The sequence below is a fragment of the Rhinolophus hipposideros genome, assembly GCF_964194185.1.
Source record: "Rhinolophus hipposideros genome assembly, chromosome: 6".
Taxonomy (NCBI): Eukaryota; Metazoa; Chordata; class Mammalia; order Chiroptera; family Rhinolophidae; genus Rhinolophus; species Rhinolophus hipposideros.
Window position 1 is genome coordinate 37,431,436 of NC_138052.1, and position 22,201 is coordinate 37,453,636.

At 35.1% G+C, this 22,201-nt stretch overlaps 1 protein-coding gene across 6 annotated transcripts in view; it reads left to right on the forward strand.

The window, feature by feature from the left end:
- The window catches only part of PKP4 (plakophilin 4), a 230,928-nt gene that overhangs the window by 135,203 nt on the left and 73,524 nt on the right, over positions 1 to 22,201 (forward strand). For all 6 annotated transcript variants that reach the window (XM_081052556.1, XM_081052559.1, XM_081052560.1 and 3 more), the window contains exon 4: positions 18,778 to 18,812. In XM_081052556.1, coding sequence (XP_080908682.1) covers positions 18,778 to 18,812 — 35 coding nt within the window. The remainder of the gene's footprint in view (positions 1 to 18,777; positions 18,813 to 22,201) is intronic.

Sequence of the window (22,201 nt, forward strand, 5' to 3'; positions counted from 1 at the left end):
TTGGATAACAAAACTATGAAAGGAGAATAAAATTTAGTTCAGATTGAAGAGTCAGTAATGAAAATATGATTATCTTAGAATTCAAGGAACTATCTCTGAGATTTTATTGTACAGAATTCCAAAACTATTTGTGACTGCAGACTTGGAATCTTACTATTGACCAGCTACTGAGAAACTTTGCTTTCTATTGCTTCTAGATAAGTTGTGGGTGGTGAGAAAGAAAGTTTATTTCTTTGGGGCACATAAATTGGTTCCACATATGTTATCTTGTAAATCATAGCTTGACTGCTCATTAAAATGAAGCACTAACTTTTTATCTGAAGTCAAAAAAAGATACTTACAAAGTGGACCTTTAATAATTACAAAAAATATTAAATGTTAATGGTAGCTGTTGGAATTAAAGCACAGTTTTAAGTTTTTATTTTTATTTTAGGTACATTATTTAAAATTATGTTACCCCATTTGGAAGCATTTGTTCCCTACACGTGGTCCTACCTTTAACTGGCTGCTGCTGGTGTTAGAAAGTTACTCTAGACCCTGAGAAAAATGCTGTTTATATCAACTGAATGAAGGGGAACATGGTTGGCAATATTGAAATTAAATAACTTCACACTCTTCTTAAGATTATCTCTCTTGGCTTTCAGGTAGTTAAAGCCCTGCTGAAATAAAATTCTTTATGATTTCAAAAAGGTCATACAATCTTGACAGATAGTCTTCTTATTGCCACTTAAGAAAAAAACTGTTATTTTTTAATAAAAAGGTTTTATTTTCCACTGCCATTCAGATATTTTTTATAGGGTCATCTCCTGGTGCCTATCAGGCTTCCATTGATTCTAATACAAATTCTAAAAATGCTTAAACTCTGACAGTGGCAGAAAAGGCTTTTTCATGGTTCAAATCTTTTCTTCAAGTATTTTTAGGTCATTGTAAAATAAAACTTCTCAGTAATACATGCTTTAAAAATGAAGAGTCTTTAAAAAGATTGACTGTTTGTGCCTTGACAGTTTATTACTTATTTAATGTACTTCAGGAAGATGCTTGATGAAGTTCTGTCGCTATGACCGTTAGTGCTGTCACCAGCCCCCACCTGAGGTTTTTAAATGATGGTTTTATTGAGATAGATGTCACATACCATAAAATTCAGACTTTGAAAGTGTACAATTCAGTATTTTTAGTATATTCACAGAGTTGTACATCCATCACCATTATTTAATTTTAGACCATTTTCCTCACCCCAAAAAGGAAAGTCTACCCATTAGTACTCCTTCCCCATTCTTCCCACCCACAGCCCCTGGGAACCACTATTCTACTTTCGGCATCTATGGATTTGCCTGTTCTGGATGTTTCTTATATACGATGTCATGCAGTAGTATGGCCTCTTCTGACTGGCTTCTTTCCCTTAGCATGTATGATGTTTTCAAGGTTCATCCATGTTGCAGCATGTATCAGTACTTCATCGCTTTTTATTTCCAAATAATATTCCATTATATGTATATATCACTTTTTACTTATTTATTCATCAGCTAATAGATATTTGGGTTGTTTCCACTTTTTGACTATTGTGAATAATGCTGCTATGTCTCAGGTTTTAAGAGGGGAAAATCCCAAGGGTTCTGAAAATTCTTAGTTTGGGGGTCAGGGAGTGGGAGAGAATCCCCTTAGCTTACCACCCATCCTTCTACTCCCTCACAAGGGCTTGCCTTCTTTCTCCTTTACTTTCTGTTACAGTAAATCCTTGCATATTGCTGAGCTAGTTGTCCTCGTTCAGTTAATTATTTGGGAGTCCTGTAATATTCATCAGAATATGATTCACCAAATTTCCTTTCTTAGTGCTGTATTTGGTCACTAGTGACTCTTTTAATGGTCAAACAAATAAAACCTCTCTGATTTCATTTCCAATTCAGACTAAATGAAGAATAAACTATTTGATATTTGAATGTAATTATCGGAAACCCTCTTGGGGTTCTCTGCAGTGAATATTTATTAAATGGTTGCTCTTGTGAGCAAACTTAGTAACACTGAATTTTTATGATGCAAGTCCTGTTGTAAACACAGTAAAGAGTATCACATCTGAAAGATCCAAATGAGTCTGCGGCTGACCTGCAGTTCTACAGAAGTCATTTTTCTGTAGCGTTTTACTCAAGCAGAGTTCTTCCAGAAGGCATTTTAATTATTACTTCTCATTGCCATTCCTGTCACAAGCCAATTTCATCTGGGACACACAATTCCAAGTGGCAACTCTCTCTACCCATCTGAATTAAACTTGTGTAAACTAAGTCTTATTTAAGGCATGTGAACCCAAGGTAAATCAACTAGTATTCTACTAAGCTAACCTATTTTAACCTACGAATATGACCATGTAGAATTTGATTTTAAGCCTAGTAGTTTTCATAAGTAATAGAATCTTTTACGAACATAGAACATTATACAACAAAATGTTTTTAATCGTAATAAATATTTAAAAATGAATTATCTATTTCTTAGACTGAGCATTTTAAAATGTTAAAGTGGGTGATATGGTTAGAAGGAACCACAAAAAGAGATCAAGTTTATAGTTAGTATCAAAGTTTTCAGATTATTTTAAGACTATTTTAATACATTGCTTAAATATTGAGGCAGCCCAGCTGTATTAATTTTCCTAATTAATGAAGAGGAAAATGCTTGTTAAAATCAGAGGCCCATGCATCTAAAATATATGTACCATGACATTATTTAATTATCTTTTAAAGAGCCATTTTAATTAAAATAACATTATTTCGTTTTCTGTAATTTTTCATAGTTCACGTTCTATAATTACTGTTGTTCAAATATGTAACAGTGATGAATTACTGAATCAATACAAGAATTATATTAGCCCCCACTCAGTCATTAGATTTTTTAATCATATATATCTAGACAAAGTATAAAGCAATTTAAATAGGCCATGTAGTATATTTCAAGTTGCTTCCTGAAAAAATTTACTTTTACTACTTTGTAGGAATTAAATAATTACTTTAGTCATATATTTTCTTGTTACTGTCATCTTGGGTTTTATCTGTATTTTTAAATCTTCCTTTTGATAAATATTTCAAATATGAAGTACAGAGAATAATGTAACAAAAATTAAGTATTCACAGAATTAAAAGTTATTGATAATTTCTCATTGACTTCTTTTCTATATATTAAAATACAATTCAAGCCCCCTTTGTCCCAATCTCCCTTCCCAATAGCTACCCACTAGTTACAGTCTTCCAGTGTACTTTGTGTAGTTTTGTATCATGCATGCATCATACACATCCTTGGCCAATATTTTCTGTTGCTTTTTTAACCTACACAAATGTTATAGTCTATGTATCATTGTGTGCCTTGATTTTTCTACTCAGCATTTGAGATCTCTCCTTATTGACATGTGGATATCTGGCTTATTTTTTTAACTGCTGCTATATATTTCATAGAAGATTAAACTGCTTTGCCATTTCTGTTGAAAAACATTTAGGTTCCACTTTTTAATATTATAAATAATACAACAATGAACACTTTTCGACATCCCTTCTGGTTTACGTATGTAATATTCTGGAAAATACATCATTGGAAGTGGAATATTTGGGTCATAATGAATGCACACTTGCAATTTTTCTAGAACTTGCTTAAGTGCTTTCTGAAGTAGCTCAATAATTGTATCCTCTCAAACAGTATGTGAAAAAGTTCCAGGTGTCTCAGTTCTGGGGTTGTTTTCTTTTTGGCCAACATTTAATATTATGTTATAGGGTCTTTAAATTTTACCAATCTGATGTTATCTCATATTACTTCGCATTTTTTGGTAACTAGCAGGGTTTAGTAGTTTTTCATATCCTTATGATCCCTTTGAGTTTCCTCTTCTATTCGTATTGTTTGCCCATTTTTTTAGTGAGTAATTTGGCTTATTCTTTTTGGTTCTATCATTAGTTTTTTTGAGCTGAAATAACATTGAGATGTATATTTTAAAATAGTACCGCACATCTTAGTACATCACACCACAAAGTGCATCATATTAATCTATTTTTAGGATACAAATCTTGTAGTATTTTGACAAGTATGTAGAAGAAACAGCCTTTTATATATTATCATAATAGAAACTAAATTATCCAAATCTGCATCATAGGATAAGTGAAAACCCAAACAGATGATAGTAACATTACTTTCTAGTTTCACATTTCCTTTAGTGCTCCCCTTTTTTTCCCTTGCAAATGTTTATAATGTCTTCTCTAAATTCACTCAATAAATATTTATGTTTTGCTTTATTGTTGTGATACAAAGATACAAAAGCCTGAAATTTCCAGTGTTGCAGGAGGTATCATTATGCATAACTAGCAAAATGACAAACCACCTTAGTAGCTGCTTAAATAGATGTTTACATTTTATTATTTTTAATTTTGTCAAAAGTGCTGTGTTGGTCAGATTACATTGTCTGTCCAGACTATCCCAGGCCTTATCTTGATATCTTTGTTTCTCATATTGTTTGGTGAAATACTTCTTTGTAAGTATGTCGTAGAGAGAACCATAGCTACTGAGTACCTATTGGGTAATAGCACTTGTGCTAGTAGATATTTTGTACCCTTCTGTTTAAAAAGGTGTTCATTTTGGTGGTGTTTTTGTGTCTTAAGTTTGCTTTGGTTTCAATTGCTGCAGACCTGAATTTAATATTAGGATGATATTTTTCCCTAAAGATAGTGTTATTCTATTGGTTTTCCACTGGAGTATCAATAAATGGTTTCAGAAAACATCAGCACCTCACTTCACTCCATTCCACCACCCCAAATAGACACGGTTGGTATAAAACCTTGCTCACTATACAAAGAAAATTGTAAAACCACTAGCCCTTTGCTCCATATCCATTACCACTATTTGTCTTTTCTTTATGGAAACTCTGTAGTCACTCCATTTCTGTTCTAGTTGATCACAAACATGTCACAATAAGTCATTAGATATTAATTCAAAGATTCTGAAAAACAATCTTGAAAAATATATTGTCACTAATGTATTTTCTCCAGTTCATTATTTTAGGAGGCAAAGTTTACCATTCCTTCGTCTAATCACTGTGATCTCCATGTGAAATAAAGGAATGTTGATGCTGAGTTTGCATTCTCATCACCATTTGGCAGGTTAAGGACAAAGTGGAAAGACTGATATATTGTGATGAGCTGTTTCCTTAACCCTTCAGAGAACTATTACCTTATACAGTTCTAAGCCATTGATGTATGGAAAAGGAAATTGGAAATGCGATTGTCTGCCTAAAAATGAGAGCCATCTATTAGTGCATTTTCAGTAGTCAGTTTGCTGTAAAAATGAACATGGCATGTCTGCCAAGGGGGAAAAAAACAACTGACAAGTTTGCCAGACTTTGTAGTGACTGAATTGTTCTTATAGCTATCGTCCCTGAGGCTTCACAATCTATTTAATAACAAATCAATCTAATCTGTTTCTTGCATAGATTTTTCTACTCTGCTGTTTTGTTACTCCACAATTAAGTAGTGGGAAAAAATGCTCAAAAACTGAAGAGGGGAAAAGCCTGTAGGCTACAGATTTTCACAGCTAAAAAAAATCTTATATTAAACAATTACACAATTTAACCACTGTCAAGCAGTTTAGATAACAGCATTTGGTTTGCATTAATGGACTGCTTATAATCCAAGAAGAAATGTCTTTAGAGAATATGTGTGTGTTTATTTTTCCGAGCCTTTTGTTTATTGGAAAGGAACAATTAACAGCCAATTATTCGAGGAGCCTGTGATGTGTAGTGTCTGCATCAGAACAAGCCAATTAAAGGCTGATCTATCTCCCCCTGCCCTTTAGTTACATTATCAATAATGGGGCTATTTGAGCCACAGAGAAAATTCAAATATTACCAACCATAATATAAGAACTGGTGCTTAGGAAGTTAAAAATACAGATCTATATCTATTTTATGAGCAGCATTAGCAAAACACTTTTCAGTAAAGACTTATTTGTAAATAGTAAGTGGGACAGTTTTTTATTGTATTCCTTATAAACATAAATACAAAGGTTGAAATGATATTATTGACTAGAGTAGTAAGTCTAGAAGTTAAAATCTTGGATGAATTTTATAACCACTAACCAAATAATGTATCTAGATCAATGTTCACCAACAGCTGCTAACATCATTAGTTGTATAGATGCTGGGAAACCTGACAGTGAATAGATCAGGCTGACAGCAGCTGAACCCACGGGTCCATCTTATGTTAATATCACAGAACAGGAGATAGCTAGAAATGATGGCCTCCCGGTGTGATGCAGTGGGAAGGACATAACATCGTCTACGAGGCACTCTTACCCCCAAAGTGCTTAACCATCTAGGTGTAAATAACAATTCATAGGAGACGGAAGAGCCTGTTAAATGACACTGTGCTGATACGTTACTTATATCCATCTGTCCAGAATTCTGCAGGGCAAATAAAATAATTTCCAACAGCAAAAAGAGTGTGAGAAAGAAGGAGATGAAACTATACATTAAAAGAGAGTTTTAGAGATATTGTAACAAGTATATGTGGAATGTTGTTGGGTCTTCATTCGAAGAAACCAACTGTTTTTAAAAACTGAACTAGGGAATTTGAATACTGACTAGATATTTTTGATATTAAGAATTTTACTGTTAAGTTTTTTAGGTGTGATAAGTTATTGTGCTAATGGTCTTTTCAAAGTATCTATTTAGAGATACATCTAAAATTATTATTATTAAGTGATATGATGTCTGAGATTTGCTTCATCATAATCTAGTAATGCAGAGAAAATAGTGGGTGGAGGTATAGATGAGATTCACTTTTTTTGTTGAAGCTGGGTAATGAATACAAAGGGAATTGGTTATACTATTTTCATACACACACACACACACACACACACACACACACACAGACACGTGTGTCTGTCTGCACCTTTAAATGTTGCATAAAAAAATGTATTTTAAATGTTAACTGATTTGGCTCTTAATTTTCTGTCTGAAGTTATGGTTAAAATTTGTTTCATTTTTATAAAATTTGGATGGTTACATTTCTTAAAGTCTAAGTGATATGTATTCTTTCCAATAGTTTAAATAAAACTTTATTTAAATTGAATAGATTATGCTCCATATTTCCCATAATACCTTCTACATCAATAATGTTGGCTCATCATGGCAATGAATGGGAGAGGGAGAGCAAAGGGAGGAAAGGAAGATAACGCTGGTCAGTCACTTCTTTTGTCATGCTGCAAACCATTGTTCCTCTTTTCATTCATATTTCTCAAAAGAAGAATGCTGGCCATTAAATTTAGAAATTTAAGACATTGCTGTCCAACCGTTTGCCTTGTCTGTTTGCCGTGGAGGGTGCCTGCTCAACCACTGGGCAGTGTTTATGGATGACCCACTAATATGTCAAGAATGCGGTTTTAAGAGATTTTACCCTGTACCTCCATTATCATTATTGTCATTCTTTCTCATTTATTGTAACAGGCTTTTTTCTGTTCCATTCCCCTATTCAGTAGTTTGGAAAACTTGCACATTTACGCGTTGGGGCTAAATAGAGAAAAGAAGGAAACAAAGGAGGTCAGGAGATATGGGGCATATTAAGGATTCAGGAGAGACTGAAAGCATTCTAGAACCACTTTCCTAGGTTCCCTACGTCTTACTACATAGAAATGTTGCAGCATGTGCCATGCCAACTGTTGACTGTATCCTTATGTGTCCGTTCTTTTTCCAAGACAGTTATTGATGATCCTAGGTCTGTACTCTATCCCACATGTGAATTCATTCCTCCTTCAGCACTAAAACAGCCACTTATGATGCTTGTCCATGAATCAAGAACTGTGAGAAAGATAATTTTCTTCAAAAAGTAAAGAAATGTATTATGTTTTCTGTTTACACTCATAATGAGAATAAAATTCTCAGAAATAAAAATTCTCAGAAACTATAAAAATTAAAAATCAATTCTTATTTTTAAGAATAGTCGTTGGCCAGAAAGTGAATATCATTTTTAGACACACACCAGATTTGACCGTACCTTTACCTGAGTATCAAAGAATTGTATGTGAATACATCATTTGCTTATGAATATCTAAATAGGATAAAAAAATCAGTTGATGTTTAATTAAAATTTTAGACTTATGATATCTTAAAACTTCTTTTAAGTAAATTCTTACATAGGCTTTCCAAAACATTTTAAATTCTAAGTAATGTACAAAATGAAATTGTGTGCATCATAAAGCTATTTATAATGGCAAATTTTTAGGGTTTTGGATGCCAGCCAGTACATCTCTTACTACAAATCTCTACAGCTTAGTTCTGTGCTCAGTCTCTTGTAGAGTAAGTAGAAAAACAGGACCCTTGCCCTCCTCCTTACCAGTGCCAGCGTTATTTTAAAACACAAGATTTAAATTGCTTTGTATATTTTTAAAAGTATATTTGTGTTGCTCTTTCTTTTTTAAGTTGAATGAAAATGTTCTTACTGTTTCCTCACCTTTGGAGGGTTTGGAAGAATAGAAATGAGGGAAACAATAACATTTTTTAGACCATGGACACAAATAACGTTTGCAGTAGGCCATCTATTCCGGGATGACCTTTTGCCTAAATAGCATCCTGAGTTATGGCAGAATATTTAGAAAAGAGAGAGGCTGATGTTGTGTTTTGCCATTTTACTATTTTCATCTCAGTTGCTTTCACTCTTTCAAATGTCAACTGAGATGTTGGAAAACTCTTCTATTCTGATTTCCACTTTTACTGGTTGGGAAACCTGTTGTGGGATGGGCTTCTCTAAACAGAAGGCGTGCTTCCTGTGTAACTTATGGGGATTCCAGAGGGAACTGTTTGTCTCATTTTTGTCTAGTACTACATCCTTTTTGATCTTCCCCTTCCCATATGGTCTTCTGGATCTTTTATTCATAGATTCAAAGCACTAACACAAAATGCTTTTGTCAAAGAATATTTAACATCTTCTAAAATGTGTTCACCTCCAGTACCTATGAAAGTTACTTGAAAGGGTGGTTGTGGTATTTCCTGTTCCTTTAATGTTTTTGCTGTGCATCAAATACATAATTTTCTCTTTAGGAGACTGCTTGTGATATTATTTATTTATATCTTACCTTTTCCTGGAATTCATTTTAGACAGCTGCTATAAGGGTCCCAAAATATGGTAGAGTAGCATGAGGGAAAAGTGATGAAGAATAGAGAAAACAAGGGTGAGAACAAAGAGCAGGTTATGAGTCCGCAAATGTTGGCCACAGTAGCTGGATAGATATTGAACTCTACAACTTGCAGCCGATGGAAACCAAGACTGCACTTTTGTACCACACTTTGGTGTACCTCTTGCTTAGGATCTTTTAAAAATTAAAATTATAAAAGTGCATTTTGAGGGCATGGCCAGTTTTTTCAGTTAAGTGTCATTGAGAGGGAATATATGGGTCAAACTGTAAGCCTTTGACCTTTCCTGTGTCCATGCAGTATTAGGCCTGCCTTCCTGCAGCCATCTTGTGTCCTCCTCCTCTTGGTCACACAGGTGGTTGGGTTTAGAGTGTGGCACGAATCCATTGCCACTAGTAGCAGGGAACTGAAGGCTCATGTTTTGTTGCTGGTAGGTCAGGAGCAGCGGCATCCTACACGAAGGACATCTTTTTTAATTCAAGTATCTTTTCTTTCCTCTAGGTTCACGTTCACCCACAGATCATATAAGTGGTTATGAAAAGAAATCGTTTACGCTGTCCATTTGTTGTGCTTTACTTAGTTCAAATTTCAAGAGCAATTTAAAACCGTAAAACATAAAAATAATAAACTCTCGTTATGAGCATGTTGTCATGGTTTCACTTTTTCTGACTGCTGAGATCAAGTGGTTCTTTCTTAGAAATAAGGAAATCAATTTCCATCCAATAGAGAATTGTCCAGCGTCTGATTCCATGATAAAGAGAATACAGAGAGGATCCTCAGTCCTGAAAAATCGTGAGTTAGAAGGAAGAGCTTTTGTTTTTGTTGAGATTGATTGTGAATGGAAAATACGTAAATTTGGAAGAAGCTCTCAAAAATGCAGTTAAATACCAAGATGGATTTCTTTCTGAATATTGCTAAGATATCCTTATTGTCTTAGTGATTTTTTAAAAAGTAGTGATTATAGTGATTTTTAAAAGTAGTGTCATCAGAGCCCTTTAGAGATGATAATGTGGGAAGAGACAGATGTTTGCCTTCCAACTCCCCTTCTCTGCTTCAGCCAGACAAAACCGTTCAACCTCATTATCTGTTCCTCATATTGACCTTCCTGTCTTTGACTTAACCTGAATAGGCTAGTTGAAGAATGAAGAACTATCCACATCTGTCTTGGAAATAATCGTGATATATTATTTAATTTTGCCTAACTGCTCTAGTTGTTCTGATGCTCAGAGATTAAGTCTCTTTTTAATGTAAAGGATTTATTTCCTAATCAATCCTTATCTAATTAAAAGTGAGAAATGAAGTCCCTTTTTCCCAAACATAGGGAAAACAAAACTAGTTATAACCTAACAGTTACCTATCGGTTGGTGGTATAGATTCTTGCAACATCAGAAGATGGTTTATAGCATTGGAGAGCCCTCAATTCCATCTCAGTCTTCTAGACCCCACTTCTCACTGTGCTGATTATGAGTATAAAGTAAGCTGAAGGACGTTCTTGTTGAGGATCAAGGTGAGGAGATATTTAACCTACTTACGTGATGAATGCTTTTGAGACCTGGGACTTCCATGGGCATTATTTTTAAAAAGTAGCATTCTCAAGCATAAACTCAAGAGCACCCAAGAAAGAGCACAAAATGAGCTTTACGTAGCTAAAAATCATGAGAAACTAATGGAATATTTTATAAATACATTAAGAGAAACTGAGCGAAGTTCTAAATGTACTAATTAAAAGGGAAGACAAAACAATACAGAATAGAAATAAGACTTAAAGTATGTTATGTTATCTCCACATAAGATTGAAGATTTGATTTGATTATAATTAATGAAGATATAGAAATGTAAGTGTTCAGTAGAATGGGTTACTCACATGAGGGAGTTCTGTTTAAAATTTTATCTTGTAACACTCCAAGTAGAAACTAAAACTTGAGAATCATTAGTTCTTTTGCCAGGTTCCTGGGAGAGAAAATTCTATGTGCAAAATAAGATACATGGCGTGACCTGGGAATTTTGCAACCCACATCAAAGTTTTCTAAAGTAGTTCATCACAAAGCACTTTGTAATTTCTAGAGGATAGCAAGATGTTAAATAATTACAGTGTGAATTCATTTCCCAAAAACGAAAACCAAACAAACCGTCCCTTTTTCTTTTTAAACTGAGAAATGGACCTTGGAATCAATTAAAAAGCAGAGTTATAGATATTAGAGCAATGGATTACAAAGGTAATTATAATAAACCAATAGAGAATTGCCGGAAGTTTTCACAATGCATTTAGAATCCAGAAAACCTACACATTTGCTAATGAAATAATTTCAATTTGTAGAATAATTAAAGCCTCCCAGTAACAAATGAAAAAATTGAAAGGTAATTTAAAAATATGTATATATTTTATATATAAAATATATATATATATATATATATACATATATATATATATATACACACACACACACACACACACACACACACACACACACACATAACCAATAAGGTTTGTTACCATGAAAAGTTTGAATTTTTAACATATTCTTGGTCTGGGGGCTCATATCCATCAACTTGCTCAGCCTTAGCACCTGTCTCATCCCCAGTAGCTTTTCCAGAACTGCTACCTTTACTGTGAAGCTCCATAAGTTTTCCCAGTTCAAATGTGGGCTTCTTCAGCATTTTGACTTTTCTAACAAAGACATCATGGAGCAGATAAATAGATTAGCAAGACTTTTCTATATATTTTCCAATGCTATCTGGAATTAATTTATTGAAAGAATTCATTTCTTTCACATTGTTTGTCTGCAGCTCTTTGGTCATGATTTTCATCGTCTTCTTCCAGATTTGGTGGACCTCTTGATGCTGAGCATAAGAGGTCTTCCGAATCTGGTTGTTAAGTTTTTCACTAAAACCAAGACAGACTAGATGAAGCAAATAACCACCAGTAATTTTGACATCCACATGAGCTTCAATCATGGTCTGCCATTTTTTTGACCATGGAGCACATTTTGTCATGGGTAAGGTGCATGCCATGGAAATTAGCCAGGAAGTTTTTGCTCTGCACATCCTCAGTAGCTAGCTTGAATTTTCTAAATGCAGCTTCATCATTCTGAAATCAGCTAGACTCACTTCCAGACACGCCCCTTGAGACCATCATTTGCAATTTTGGTTCCTTGATTTCTTATGACTAGTGTTTTCCCAGTATTTCTTATATTGCACATAGCTGGTGCTTGCACATTATACCAATCTTGCTTAGAAAAGGGGTCAACAACTTTCTTCTGGGCTCTTTCTTTGCCACCTTTTGTAAGGCTCTTGTTCTTACTGACCACTATGGTGCTGCTTATTGAGCCAGAAAGGGTTGAAAGGTAATTTTTAAAATGAGCAAACCACAAGTTGAAAATAAGACAGTAATGAATTTGTAGAGAAAGAGAGAAATGCAGCTTGGAATTTATTTGAGCTGCTAAGATTTCATCTATAAACATATGATAGTTCTTGAATTCAAGAGTTAACACATGCAGAAGAAATACAGAACTTTTGTGTGGAACTCAGAATTTATAGTCAGCTCAAAATAGTAAAACTAATAAGAAACTCAAGGACAAGGTCAGGCCAGCAGTGTACAAATGCATTTCTAAACATTTTATACCAAGATTAACTAGCGTATGATCAGTTAGTATTCCTTTATTAATTACCTGTGTTCAGTAAGGGAAGAACACCTAAGAATCATTTTTAAAATATTGTGAAAGAATATGTGAAATAAGTGGATCATATAATGCTATAGAATTAGGATAGTTTAAAGAACCATTGACACAATTGTCTGTCATAATACAAAGGAGGGAAATGTCAGGTTTACTTGCACATGTAGAGTATTATGTTGGTAATCTCCCAAACAGGCTGATTTCCCAGGCCTTTACAATTTTTGAGCTGTGGGAGTTGAGCTACATACCTTTCTTGCTAGAGTCTTCATGTTCAAATTCCTACCTGGGTAGTACCATTACCAATTTGCCTTCTATTAATAGGTAAGTAAAAAGAGAGCTAGCTCTTGTGTTAAAAAGATTTCACATTTTTCGTTGTTATAGACATATGAATGCTTATTCGGTCAGTACACGTCTGGTTCCATCAGTCTTCTCTTAGAAGATTCCAGCTTTAAGATCAGCTTTTCAAAAGTCTCTTGACACATTCTTGCCTTTGAGGGACATGTGAACCAGTGGGGAAGTCACACCCGTCCTGTAATAAGTAATTATAAGACAATTGTAAGCTCCCAGAAGGCAAGGACTTTGCCTCTTTTCACTATTCTAATCTAGCCATTAATAATATCTGGCACTCAGTACATGGTCAACAAATATTCATTGAATGAATACCTATAATATGTACAATGAATATCTCTTCTAAGCTATAGAAAGAGCCAAAAAGGGGTGGGAATATGACTCCTTTGTAGAATGATTGAAACAATTTCTAAAATTACATAGGATTAGCCTTAAAAAAGAACAATCCAAAGAGTTAAGATCAGCTGTCATTTATTTGCCATCCTATTCAATGCTAGGTGGATGCAGACAGAATTAAGACCCAATCTTGGGTGAAGGCCATAGTTAGGTAGTGGAAACAGACATGTAAACACATACTGCAATTACAACCATAGGAAAAGTCCAAAAATTGAGGTGGATTATTGGGCACATTTTTGACATAAAGGAGGAAGTGATCAACTTTCATTGAGCTAAGTCTTGAAAGGTGACTGGTGGTCACCAGGGAGAATGTGTAGAGGTAATGTAGTCTGGATAGTGGGACATGCCAGTCCTCTATTCATGAATAAAAATTTCTAGAATAATTCATCCCAGTGATTCCTCTCCACTAATACTAGGTAAAATTTAATTTGTTATTGGCTATGCTTAATTTTGTTAACCTATTAATGAAGGTCCTATATATGTATGTGTGTATATAAAATTTCCTAAAACATTGATTTTTTAAAAATAAAACAAAGCAGTAAATTTTACAGTTGGACCATGTTCTAATCTCAGGTTAAGACCTGGTTCTCTTTTCAGCAGGGGAATTCTTGAATTCTGTCTCAATTTAGTGTGTCTTGTAGGAGAGTATTTACATAGCTTGCACAGAGTTGTGATAGAAAGACCCCCATCCAGACCTAGGAGAAGGCAAGGAAATATGACATGGTAAAGTCACCCTGTGGCTTCTTCATCAAATTCTCCACTGCCTGCTCCCCTGTGGTTTACCTGTTGGTGTCCACCAAAGCAGGCTGACTTACATCAGACACACTAGCTAGAATCAGGAAGAAATTGGGTACAGACTTAATTAAGTAGACCATTTTTCAAAAATATTCCTGTTATTAAGTGATACAAAGTGAAGGAAGAGTGTTCAATATCACGGGTATCTAACACATACATTGTTATATGGTAACCTGCATATGCCCTTCTGGAATTTGTATAATTCTGAAAGAGTTTCCAGACTCTGTTTCTGCACATTCTGTCCCCAAAATAGCATGGGAAGCGTGAAGCAGAATGGTATGTGAGAGAACTGCAAGTAATTATAAGTGCCTAGAATGTAGGTTTGTGTGGGAAAGGGCAAACTGGAAGGAACCAGGTGGTGGAGAACCTCCTGTGCCGTACGGAGATGTTAGAAATGTATCCTCTGGATCTGTTGTGCATTAGCATCAGGAGAACGGTGTCATATGGGAGGGCTTGAAAAAGATCACTGTAGCAGCAGCATGGAAGAGAGCCTGAAAAGATGAGAAATCAAAGCCAGAAAGACAATTTAGGGGAGAGACTGAAAGAAGTATCCAGCTAAAGACGATGAGAGGATGAAGGCCTGAACTCTGTGGTAGTAGGAATGATTTCAAAAGATAAATATTTTGAGTGCAGGCCATGTGCCAGATTCTGTCTTAGGTTCTCGAGGTATATCTGCAAACCATTCAGACTTCCCTGCCCTCATGAAGCTTACACACTAGTCGGGGTGGGGACAATAAAATGACTTCATGTTCCTCAATTTGAGTGATGAGGCAGTAATGATTACACAGGAATTAGTTTGGAGGGGAAAGAATTTCAGTGTGTTGAATATGAACTGTGTTATATCTAGTATACACTTGGAAATACAGGTCTAGAGTTAGGTAGTGAGGTATTGGCCTTTTTCAGAGGGCCCGTTTATATTTGTTGTCAGTCATAATACTTAGTTTTATAACATCGCTCAGGACGTTTGGTTGCAAGTAGAATTCTCTCTGGCTTGTGTAAGCAGAAAAGAAACTTATTGAAAGTGTTTGGGTGTCAACTTATGGAATCTCTAGGAAGGCCAGAGAGCCAGGTTCTGAATAGGTGTCTCCAGGAACAGTGCCCACCAGCACTGCGGGGTCCATGTCAGATGCCACCCCCTCACCAGTCTGCTCGTAGACCCCTGGGTCTTTGGCCTGCCCTCTGGCTGCAGAGGGGTCTGAGCAGGTGAGTTTTCTGACACCTGGGAAAACACCAAAATAAGGAGGCTTTCGAAGACATTGCACAGCCATCAATATGCAACAAAAGTGTTTTTACCTTCAATTTAGTATGTCTGAGTAAAAACAGCATTAATCTCGTAAGTGTGTAGAATTTTATCATGCTTTACTATTAATACATATTTGCATGTAAGGTGATGAAGGATGGTTTCTTCCTTAAAACAAAACTAATATTGTTCACATTAAAATGAATTGCCTTGATCTATTTATTTGCTAATGAACTTGCTTTTAATTGTTGTTCACTCACCAGAGAGTCCCAAGCTTATGAATGGATTTCATTCGAGAAGGTTGTTGATAATTAAGTTATTGGAAAATGTGAATGCATCTCCCCACTGAAACAAAGTTGTTATGGATGATTCAGTTCTTGTATTTTAAAATGTGTTTCACATTCCAGTGGAAGCTCTGAGAACACAAACTACTTGGCATCTTCAGTTGAGAAGTGAAAGGAATGGATGGAGTCATTTGTGGGCAGAGTGCCTGTAGACACATTGTAGACATTCAGTAAAAGTTGGGAAAGCGTTTCTAGGAATATATGGTTAGAAGGAGAGAGGGAAGGAGGGAGTGAGCCTGTTTCTAACATGGAGCTGCCTCTAATTGTTACAATAAAAGCAGGTTACATTCAGTGACCTAACATTTCAAAATAGCACATGTTTATTGTCCAATCCCTGAATTCCAGAGTAGTGGATAATTGAGAATCACTTAAAGTGAATGATTCAAAAGGAAATAGATTGTTCTGAATAGCATAATAACCAGTTACAACAGAATTGTTAGGGTTAGTGTAAAGGTAATTGGGCTAAATATATAGTCATCAAAATATAGCGTGGAATTTTTTGCTTAGTTTTAATCCTAATATTAAATTATTTTCCTAATGATTTGTATCTTTTACCTAAAATAGAATAGGGCAAAATAATATGAACTGAAGCATTCCATTGCTTTCACCTAGGAATGAATGCCTTATTGTATTTTGATGACCAAAGATGCCTTTTCAGCAGAGAAATAGTTTGCCTGTTTGTTACATGATGAGGCTACTGGAATTTCCTAGCTAGAGTGGAGGAGAATAACTTGACCTACTTTGGAAAAGTAATAACTGATAATTTATATATACTTGATCTTTCAGGACAATGAAGAACTCGTTATTACCGTTTACAATTTGTGTTGCAATAACAATATATTTTAAGCACCTGCTAGGTGTCAGGCAAAATACTAGGCACTTGACATAGATGAGCAAAACAGACACAACCCTTGCCCAGTTTGAGGAATTAACATAAATTAGAGTCCATGGTCTATAATTTCGAGAATAAAGAATCGTGTAAAGGTATTTCGTTAAAGTTTATGTAAGTTTCAAACTAAGAAGATAGTAGACTTTCATGATATTCCCAAGAAACTTGATATTAAACATTTCTGGATGGCAATTTGGTTTATCATTTATTTTAATATTGACAAAAAATATTTTGATAGGAACACAGTTGGATAAATAATATCAACCTCAGTGCTTAAGAAACTAATTTAGATGATAGAAGTGAATTAAAAATCAGATGCAAGAGAAGTTGAAATTCAGTGTAGGGAACCACTTTTAGAGTCATCAGACTGTGATAACCTACCCTCAGGAGCAAGACAAATGTGCCCTTACTGATATTTGACCAAATTTTCATCACTTTTCCCTTGTGAAATCAGTCAGGAGTGCATTAGATAAAGGGACATCAGTGAAGTGCTAAAGATTAGCATTAACTGATTGACTCCATTCTTGGAAGCATGCCCTCCTGCCTGCAGCTAATTCAAGGTCCTGGAAAGTGAACCGCTGTGCCTCTGATGAAGAAAAAGGCAAATCACACGCAAAATTGAAATTCAGGGAGTTCTTAGTGAATCTAGAGTTTTTAACCAGCAAGCGTTTCATTAACCACTAAATGACGGGAAATATCAAGGGGTTAACAAAAGCTTGAAATCTTAGAACAATAGCACCAAAAGAATTGTCCCTTTGTTCTGTTCCAAGTCTTTATTTTGCAATGTTTCCTTAAACCTAACGTCGCATACCTTTTCCTTAAATTTAATAAACATTCCAAAATACTTCAATATATATTTTATTCTGATTTAAAAAAATACAACACACACACACACACAAATGTTTAAAAAGAAAACAAATCTTTTTAATTTTACCCCCACAGAAATAACTGCTTAGCACTTTGGTTTTTATTTTTCTAGACTTCTTTGTAGACATATTGTATGTGTGTATGTGTTTAATGCAAAAATGGAATCACAACCTGTTCTACCATATAGCACGGTGATGAGAAGCCCTGACTGGAATCAGACCATCCTAGATTTGAATCCCAACTCTTCCAGTTACTGACATGAGACTTTGGCCAATTTCTTTTATCTGTACAATAATGTACCTATTTATAAGGTTGTGCAGAATAATGTAAAGGAGATAATATATGTGGAATACTTAATCAAGCATTTGGTAAATACCTAATAATCCAGCCTCTTGTTCCTACCACACTGTCCCCTTTGCACCATACTTTTCTGTTGATTTTTTTTAAGGGGAGGGGTTTCAGGAAGGCACAGATATGTTTTTATGTACACAGATATGTTTTTAAATTGATACTCTCTATAAACCAAGAAAAATGTATAGCTAAAATTTTCTCCTGGCTTGTAAAACCTTATAGTTTTGATACAAAGTTTTATGATACGATTTAAATTGCATAAGGTAACACTCAATCAAACTGTCCCCGTTCACTAGTGTCTATTGTAAGTAGGGCTTCTTTGGAAAATTAGTAAAATGAATGAAATTCTTAACAGACTTCAGTTCTTTTTAATGTATATGTTGTTTTAATGTATGTGCAATTTGCATATTACCACAAAAGCTGCGTAGTACATCATATAAGTACCACGAATATCATAAATAGTTGTGCTGTTTTATTTGTCTTATCCTAGGAGAATCTTATGTCACTGTATAATTTGTCTTAATTTCCAAGTAGAAATACAATTTTGTCCCAAATTAATGTGGAAGGTTAAATAATTAACTTAGAAGAGTAATTGTAAGTTTTGTTTGAGGTTTTTATACTTTATATAATTAAATGTGAAAAATAAATGTATATATGCAAAACAGGTCCACAGTTGAATTTTATGAGGAAGTAAATGCTCCTTTTTTTCTTTCCTTCTTTGTCTCTAGCTCAACTGAAAAGTCATTTCCTTGGAGATCAACAGGTACGAGTTTTTATTATATAAAGACATCCTTCTTATGTTTCACACACACACAAAGTGGGTTTCATAGCCTGCTTTCTGAATTTACTACCTCGTGGGGAAATGAGCCAAGCAAAGCCTTTAATCGTGACAATATTGAGCTATTTTGCTTTGAAGTAGTAGTTCTTGATATGCTTAATTTTTTTTAAATAGTATAGCAGATTTGTATGTATCAGCTGTAAAGAAAGTTAAAGCATTGGACAGCAACATTCTTAATATCAACTCAATATCTACAAACTTTGTTTTCTTTCATAAGGAAACCCAGGGGATGCCCTCACAGAGGTTATTGTATAATCATTTATGTAAATCAAGGTCTTTCCTTTCACACTGTTTCCTATACTCAGAAGAGTTCCCTGAAAGGTTCTCTGTTTTTATGTATCCAGATGTAGAATATCTGGTAGCTTCTAACATAGTCTGGAAACTTCTTTATCTTTTCTTCCTATCCTAAATTCACCTTATATAAAGGGTAAAATGCGTGAAGGAGAGTATCTGCCACTTTCACAGATATCTGATGTCTTCATACTCAGACTTCACGCATCAAATGTTTATGGAGTAGCCGTATCATGGACCCAGTTCTGTAAATGGTGCTGGGCAAACACACACGCCCTCCTCACTTCCCATGGAGCTTTTAATGCAAAGGACAATGCCAACAACGTGTAAATGCGAGAATACGCTTTGATATCTAAATATGTTGGCAGTTTTTAAATGGGGCTTGCATTGAGTAAAACTCAGATCACCAAATGCCTAGTATCTGAGTTTACCTGAATCTGGTACCAGAGTCTTGTGTTATTTATAGTGCATACAAGGCACTCTGCTGTTTTCTAAAGAACCTATTCCCAAGCACCGTGGTGTTTACTTAAATCATAGATTAGTCTGAGACCTGTGGAAAGCTCCTTACCAGTGACACGTATAAACTGCAGTTTAATACAAGGAAAGGCATGCCATTAAATAATATGTGGTTAACTGCCAAATAAGTCTTAGGTGGGAAATTGTTCTAAATATACAACCTGCTTCTGAGATAGCTTGGCAGGGAAAGTAGACCTGGAGCCTGGGGCTGGACAGGTAGCAAGGCTGTGGAGAGAACGCTGTCACTGGGCTGCAGAACAGACAGCTGAAATGTCACAGGGGAACATTTAAACCTGGGTTGGGGAGATGGGGAGATGTGCAAAGGCTAGACAGCCACATTGGGTCAGGTTATAGAGATCTGCAAATATCAGGGACTTTGACCTCTTCCTTCACATGTTAGGGGGCCACTGAAAATCCTTTGAGCAAAAAGTCACCCGATTGCAACATTCCTCAGAGGAAATAACAGGGCTATGAACTGTTAGAAAGTGGTTTGAAATTTTTACTTTAAAGAAAAATACTAAGCGTATAGTAGTGCGTTTGGTACTTGGCTATGGCAAAAATTTACCATTTCATATAATATTCTTCTTTAAGTTCATCTTTAATACTGCCTGTTTCATTGATTCCAGAAACATTTCTTGAGAGCCTTTAACAGTTGTCTAGCACACGATTGTCGGTGTTTAAAACAAATTCCTTGCCCTCTTAAGTGCTTCACCTCTCATCTAGTAGAGATATACAACTCTAATACACTTAAAATTTGGAGGGAAATCCTGTAGAGGAAAACTTTTAAGTGTATTACCATATTTTACCCATAGCTCCATTTTTGGACATTCAGGTTGTTTCTAATTTTTCATTCTCATAACATTGTGGTAAATATCCCTGTTTAAAATTATATCTGCACCTTTCATTTACCATAAGCCAGCTAGATTTTTAAGAAGAAAATTATTTCAAATATATTAACATTTTTAAAGCTCATGAAATGTGCAACCAGGTTGCTTTCCTGAAAAGATTGTGTTAATTTCCCTCCTCCTTTAAAATATATGAGGTTGATCCTCTCATATTCCATCATTAGAGTCATCATTTATATTTCTAACTATCTACAAAATATTAAAATATCTTCTATATCACCCCTTTCTATTGAAGGGTTAGTGTATGATAGGTGAGAGTTCTTTGTAGCCCAAGGATAATAGCTGTATCCTTAAGGATCCTTTTGGGAAAACTGAACCCATGCCAGGTAGTACAATATAAGGGATTTGATACAAGAAGTTCGAGTTAAGAAAGTGTGATTTGAGGAGTTTGAGAGAAATAGACAGCATGATGAAGCTCCGAGAGATTAATCCTACGGGCAGCTGCTACCATTTCTAGGATGGCAGGGATAAAAGGCTAGGTGTTTTTGTCACCAAACTGGGCCAGTGATGGGAGGTGGAGCAGGGGCAGTTGTCCAGCATTAGCTGGAACCACCAAGGCAATACAACCATTTCAGAAATGCTGCCTAAAGTAGAGCTGGAGAAACATCCTGGCTTCTCTGTGTAGTTCTCCTAACTGACCCCATCGTGTCCTGGCTGAACTGAGCGGAGTAGGCAATTGTAGATTTTTAACTACCAAAAGCTAGTGAGGCACAGTGTGTAATTGTGTTGATTTACATATAGAGAGAATGGCCTTAGATTATAAAGACCCATGATGGGGAATGAAACAATCTGGGCACTTGGCATCCTTTCTACTTCCCCTCTCTAATACATTTACCCAGCTTCAGTCATTTGACCACCACCTTCACGAATTATTAATGCATTAAATATAGATAGATAAAAAATATATATGTGTATATACATATATATATATCACATATAAAAAATAGCTCTGCAAATACTTTAGTGTTAGGAAAATACAGCTCCAGTAATTCATGTGTTCTCACCACAGCTACATTCATAATTCACACCTAATAACTGCTTCACTCCTTACTTTCGTCAGTATACTCTTGCCCAAACTTGTATTGAAACATGGGAGGTATTACATTTACTTACCCTATTTCCTTTTGTGGGGAGGGGGAAGTGTATTAACCTTCAAACACTGCAATCATCTCTGATACTTATTCCACTTTCTATTTTTTAACTATTACTGGTTACTTGTTCTTATTGTTATTACTTGTTATTGTTGTTATTTGTGTATTTTTATAGATTTGACTACTTCTCAGTCATACTTAGGACATTTAAGTTTTAACCCTGTCAATAAGCTATAATGATAAGGGTAGAAAATTGAAATTTGTGTGAATAAAACAGCAAAATCTGATTTGTTTCATATTTCCTTTTCTAAGTAGTTATAGATGTCCTTTAGAAATTCGCTTGTAAGTAAATAATGGGATAAAATGACAGTTTTGCTGCCATTTTTATTGTAAAGTTTAACTGTTGTTTTCTCATTACCACTTTGCATGCAGAGGTACTGAATATGATAGGAAAATCATCTCAATTTTAGAATTTGGCAGTCTTACCCAGAATGAGGCGGGGTGACTTAAA